The sequence below is a fragment of the Camellia sinensis genome, chromosome 13, assembly GCF_055761805.1.
Source record: "Camellia sinensis isolate YWXY chromosome 13, ASM5576180v1, whole genome shotgun sequence".
NCBI lineage: Eukaryota > Viridiplantae > Streptophyta > Magnoliopsida > Ericales > Theaceae > Camellia > Camellia sinensis.
Window position 1 is genome coordinate 17257772 of NC_138973.1, and position 6547 is coordinate 17264318.

The window sequence follows — 6547 nt, forward strand, 5'->3', positions numbered from 1 at the left end:
GAAACCCCTAACACTCATGCTGTACAAAAAAGGTCATAAATATATATATATATATATATATATATATTTTTTAATATATCCAAAAACTACACGGGATTTTCATAATTTTAATCATTTCATAATTTCATATTTTTTATAAATAATTAATTTCATAATTGCAACACACAGAAACCACATTGTACATAGCACATTGAAAACCACATCTTACATAATTTTATATGAACAACCTGGTCACACACATTGCAAATTCGGAAAATGACGTGAAAATTGGATTACCACATTTACTTCAACCTTGCAGCATTTATAGCATAACAAAACAAAATGCACCACAAACATAGCACAAGAAGTTTAGGACAATGGGTTCACATCCATGACCCCTGCCCAAATCTAGTGTCAAACCAGCATTCAAAAAAAAAAAACACATGAACCACAAACATTTCACAATTCAACTGAAATTAAACAAATTTTCAAGAGTTTCGCCCGTGCGGATTTAAAACCGAATTCCTGAATTGCGCGGCAAACTCGCAAGAGTGATACCCCCATTCCTTTCTTTGTCCTGTTGCTTTGCTTGTAGCCACCCGATTATGCCTTGGTCTGTGGGAATACTCATAACCATCTCCGGATTGTTTAGAACCTCCATAAGCATGACTCCAAAATGGAGTAGTGGATTAGCAGGGTCTAGTCCCTGTATTTCATACAACCGTCCAACAGCCTGGCCCATAGTGTAACTGTGCCCCCCCACCACGTGGTTGACAGTCAGTTCCTTGCTCTGAGTCTTCACAGAATTTACCAAGTCGTCCATGTTGCTTGCCAACGCTTCAACCGCGGTAATGCGCTTGTTTTGCAATGTTTTGGAGGAATGCTTCTGCTTGCTTCCACAACCTGTGGCATTGATGTTGGCGGAGTTCATCATCTCAGCCATTTCCGATGCGCCTAATTCATTGCTGTCACTGGAAAATTCTGGACTGTCTGACTCTTTATCCAACTCCATTGGGTTACGAGTCTCGCCGGGTGTCCATGCATTTTTCCCCGTAGCCGCAGCGCCAGTGAAGACGTGCTCCATCAAATCCGGATGGTCCAAGGTTTTGGTTCTGAACTTGCAACATATATTGTCAATCTGTAAATCAACACAGTGTACATAGCATTATCCTATTGACATTGAATAAATTTAATGCAACATAGTGCAGAAATGGAAAAATTAAAACCTAAAGAGAGGAGAAAATGCTAAAATATATAAGGAGGTAAATTATGCTACACTGAACAAATCAATGCCATGTTCAATTACAAAAAAACAAGTTTCTGCTTTCAGAAAAGTATAATCAGAATAGTGGGAATGAAGGGAACCCACAATAATCAGAACATGGGTATGAAGGCCAACAACCCAGTTGGGATTGATCACAGAACATTGGCAGCAATTAAAAAATAAACAATGTGATGCTTCCTGGTTTTGGCCTGGGAAAGGGCTACCTAATTCAATGCCATGATGGGTGTTGCTGGTTTTCATGGAAATGAAGGTAATAAAGCTATGCTTCTGCTTGTGCTTCTGCTGTTGATGATAAATAAAAATGATCACAAAATTTTGCAATGATCACAAACCAATGCTTCTGCTTGTGCTTCTGCTGTTAACAATGGCAGCAATTAAAAGATAGCATTTTACTAAAATTTTGTATGATAAATTTTTTTACCAATTTTTTTAAAAATTTTATTATATTGTCCTAATAAAAATGTCTCGTCTTGTATTTTTTCTATATATAAATTGAATAAAATTAATATTTCAAAAATTCGAATACATATAAGTACACATGATCACATGATAATATAAAATTGAATTATATGGTAATCGTTCTAAAAATAGAGAAAAGTTAGGGATCATGAAATTTTTTTCATAAAAATGATCATGAAAGATTTATAATCTTTGAATTATCTTGATTAGTGTGTGGTGCTTTATTCTAAGTGTAATCTAAGGGTCACAAAACTTTCATGATTATTTTCATGAAAGGTTTTTCATGATACCTAACATTGTTGCTAAAAATAATATGCATTGTTAGTCGGTAGAACAATAATTAAAGATATAAACAATAATTATATATAAGAAATATTACTTCATGGTTAATATAGCAATATTTGTTAGAAATAGTCCATAATGAAGATGTAACATAACATCCCAAGTCAATTTTCAGAAAGTCACATGGTACATGTTAATAGGATCTCTGTCATCTATTTGCAGAAAGTCACATGCTACATATAAATATAAAATAAAATTTGTGGATTCAATGATAAATATATATATTTTAATATATGGAATGAAACAACTAGAATAATATAATAGGATAGGAACAACTAATTATTGAATAATTTGAGAGATTCATATATTTATAAAAATATGGGAAATGAAAAGTAAAATGTAGATGAGAAAAAAAAAACAAAAATTAAAATCTAAAACTTGGTCAATTGCATAGAAACAAAAATTGAAGAAGAAATGCCAAAATTTAAAATTTCATTGTACACTTTATAAAATATTTGTGTATTTATATCACATTATTCTTACACAAATAGATCCAAATCAATAACTGTTACTTCCTAACAGTCTTATTTTGAAATTTTTTTTGTAAGAGACAAAATAAATAAATAAATAAATGCGCTCTAATATCCTAAAGATTAAGAAAAATCTAATCAATTATTTATTTTTTTGACATAATTACACTAATTTTCCTTTGAAAAAGATTAAAACAATTAAAATGCTTGTATATGATGAGTATGTTATGCACTATTGCTAAAAATACATTGCTACACCTAATTGGAGAAAAGTAGTTTAAAAAAAAAATATCTTATGTTCTGCACTATTGCTATGTACTGTTTCTGAAATACAGAGAAGAAACACATTTCATGCTGTGTTTCCCCTGATGTGTGTAGCCCATAAAGTTCAGTAAAATGTGTTTCACCTAATGTTGAACCTCATATCACCAATCTTTCAACCATACAGTTCGGGTACTGTGTTTCCCCTAATGTTTCCCCTACAAAAAAATTTAAGCATGTTATTGGTGAAGTCCAATAACTACTGCTGATATTGCAAAGGAGTTCAGAAGACAGTTTGAAGCTCTCAACTCTTAAGAGCAAGAACACCTTAGAATTATTCCATGTTCATTTTCTTCTTGGATTATCATCACTTTCAACTTTTGATATGTTGAATTTCTTTTTCTTTGTTTTTCTTTTGTTCTTTTATATTTTTGTGTGACAAGTGTGATATGATAATAGCAGTAATCTGCTTTTGAGAAATAAAAGATGTTACGGCGCCACAAAAATCAACTTTTTCACCATCTCCCCTTTTGTAATCCTGACCACACCATCCCAAATTCGTTAAAGTTATAAACAGACGGCGGTTTAAACTATATAGGAAAGCATGGCATACATACAAAAATTGATATATTAGTTCTGTAATAACGGACAGGAAAAACAAAATGTAAAGCGTTACCTTCTCCATTTTAGCCCACCAATCAGCTGACACAGTGAACAATCCAGTAACTTGGTCGAAGCCAATTCTAGTTGGGCCTTTGTGGCAATCCATTAGCTTAGACCACGCACGCCACTCGCTCTTCAACAAATTGTACTTGTTTTTTAGTTGTTTCAGTGAATGCAGCCTCCCAGTTGCTGCCTCAAATGTCTTAGACAACGAACGGTACCTGTTCGGAGTGATTGACATGTGTGGCCGGTTTCTTGTTTCAATTTCCTTAATGACCAGTTCCAAGAAAATCCGTGTCGACTCCCCATCCCAAGTTGCTTTATGGTAGGGTTGTTTTCGTTTTTCTTTGCCGGAAGGGGTACGAGGCGCAAATCAATGTGGTGCCATGCGACTATAACAACATCGTGCAAGGGGAACCAACGCAAAAATATTTATGCACTCACAATACAAGCATTAGCAAAATCATGAACACCTTTTATGAGAGAAATGTGGTATTTGAAACAAAACACAGGGCAATAGATTCATTTAATGACATTAGTATTTGAAACCAAAACAAACAGTTGCGGAAATATATAACTACTACATGTTTACGAACAAAATGAAATTTTAGTAATATTTTTGGGCCACAAAACATAATGCCTTTAATAAAATAGGGTAACGTCGCAGCACGGTTACATATATCACATCCGAAATAGCAAAATAACAACGATGATGCATAACACACATGTCACTACTGTAAGCACACGCGGAGTTTGTTCAATGTCACTGAAACGAGTCTCAAAACGAACGATATTCTCTGTGTCATTCTCAGCAGCCCTTTGGCGCCCATATTCATCACACCACCCAATCCAACTGACACATGGCTGAGGTTAAAAAATATGTTAGTGACGGTTTGACAAGGAAATGTAAAAGTGAACATGCTTGTACTCACCACTCCATGAGGGCATTGGTAGTACGCATGACTAGGGTTTCTTGCAAAACGGGAAATCTTTACAACACAGTGCCCATAGCCACACGCACACATACGGGCTGGTTGTGTTGATGTGGCAATTGACATAAATGAGGCCATAGTTTCTTTCGTGACATGTTTCGGGACATGACAAGCACAACAAGAATAGGTGAATGGGTGTAACACTTTTGTTATGGACATAATTTTGTTATACGAAACTGGGTAAGAAAATCAAACAAGCCCCCATTCCACAGAACATTTAAATCCCAGCCTATAGCCAGCTTGTTAAATAGTGATTTTAAACTGAGAAGGAATGCTAACAAGCAAGGGCAGATATATAGTGAAAAACATTACAGCTTCATTGCATGCCAATAAAAAAAAAAAAAATCATACACACTGTAATTTTCGAAACAAAACATTAGGTAGACATATGCCCACTTCGCTTGCACTTTCATGAAAATACAATTACCTTGTTTAGTTTAACTCCCTTTTCAAAAAATTAAATTTTTTTGTTTTCTGTATTTTTATTTTTTATTTTTTATTTTTAGTGAATTTGTAATATTTTATGTAATTTTTTTATTTCTTAGAGCATCTCCAACGGTGTACCAAATGTTTCACCAAATCTGAGTCGAAAAGGGGTCATTTCCTTAATTTGATACTTCGCGCTCCAACGGTTCAACATCAAATCCGTTTCATCAAATTTGCGCTGGGCAACCGGTTGGTTGACCGGCCGGTCAACCGGTAACGGCAAAATTTTTTTTTTTTTTTTTTTTTTTTTTACCTGTTTGAACCTTTTTTTTTGAATTTTTTGAACTTTTGGTGGTCGACCGGGTGGTCAACCGGCCGGTCGACCACCTAGACAAAATTTTTTTTTTTTTTTTTTTTTTTGACTGGTTTGAACCTTTTTGTGAACGGTCTGAACTTTCTCCAGGGCGACCGGTTGGTTAACCGGTTGGTCAACCGGATGGTCGACCCGTTCGTCTCATCCCAACGGTTAGGAACAGTGCTTTGGTGAAATGCTTCGCTTGCACTTAGTTTGGTACCATTTTTGCTGAATTCTGGATTTGATATCAATTTGGTGAAACCGTTGGAGCTTAAAAAAGTGACTTTTTCACCAAATTTTAAATTTGATGCTAGGTTTGGTTCACCGTTGGAGATGGTCTTAGATATCTAATCTAGATACACCTAAAAAATCATGATATTTGTGAGAAAAAAATTAAAAAATTCATTAAATACAAAAAAATAAAATAAAAAAAAATGAAAATTCAATATATTTTCGTATTTTGTTGTATTCAATGAATTTTTTAAAAACAATTATACAAATTTTGAAAATTTTAAGCATATCAAGATTAAGTGGATCGAAAAAGTTTTCAAAAAAAAAAATTTGGTGAAAATATTAAAAAAAATTATAAAAATATAAAATTACGAATTAAAAATTCAGAAAACTATTGTTCAAAACTCCAAAGCAAATTATTTTCCTCCTAATTATACATCTATTAAAAAGGGTTTGTTTAAACCATGACGCAGTTAAGAATTTAGTAAAAGTGAGCTTGTTTGTTTAATGTATTTTCCAAACCATTCAACTGATTCATCAAAATATTTTTCTTTTTCTCATGAAACAATAGAAAGAGATTTTATTCATGAGAAAAGAAACCATCACATAGAGGTCCCATTCCCATTCTTTAAAACAAGACATGAAAGCAAAGATATCTAACAAGATTTCCAAACAGAAAATACAGTTTGTGCCGTAGTAGGTAAAAGCAACACAACAGCAGCAAAAAAAGAGATGAGTGCCCATGGAATGTTGAAATAATCCCGTCTTAGTGGCACGGATGAATTGTAGATCACAAACCAAAACAAATAGAAGTAGTGCAGAATAGAAACAGGGTAGGAACAGGAAGAAGAAAAAAAAAAAATCCTAAACTGTGCACCAACATAATTGCAGATGTGCACCAAAAATTTCAAAAAAAAAAGAAATTTCACAAATGTGAACAGGAAGAACATTAATGCCTAAAATTTTCAAACATGACATTCTCACTTTTATAACAATAGTTGTAAAGAAAGTTTAACAACTCTCCACATTTGTTATGTCATGTCCATTTGTTATCAGATTGACCCCCACCACAACGAACTCGGTT

General features: G+C 33.7%; 1 protein-coding gene across 1 annotated transcript; it reads right to left on the minus strand.

Annotated features, from left to right (window-relative positions):
- Positions 1–299: 299 nt before the first annotated feature.
- LOC114309027 (L10-interacting MYB domain-containing protein-like) lies at positions 300–4921 on the minus strand. Its single transcript, XM_028254729.2, has 2 exons — positions 3473–4921; positions 300–1117 (listed from the first exon to the last, which is right to left on the minus strand). The coding sequence occupies exons 1-2, from the start codon at positions 3698–3700 to the stop codon at positions 491–493; spliced, it is 855 nt and encodes a 284-aa protein (XP_028110530.2). The 5' UTR covers positions 3701–4921; the 3' UTR covers positions 300–490.
- Positions 4922–6547: the final 1626 nt, after the last annotated feature.

Excerpts from the sequence above, each read along its gene's own strand:
- LOC114309027 (XM_028254729.2), bottom strand. The coding sequence starts at position 3,700 with ATGTCAATCACTCCGAACAGGTACCGTTCGTTGTCTAAGACATTTGAG. Across the intron at positions 1,118-3,472 it reads GGTGGGCTAAAATGGAGAAG|ATTGACAATATATGTTGCAA; the intron begins GTAACGCTTTAC and ends GTTGATTTACAG.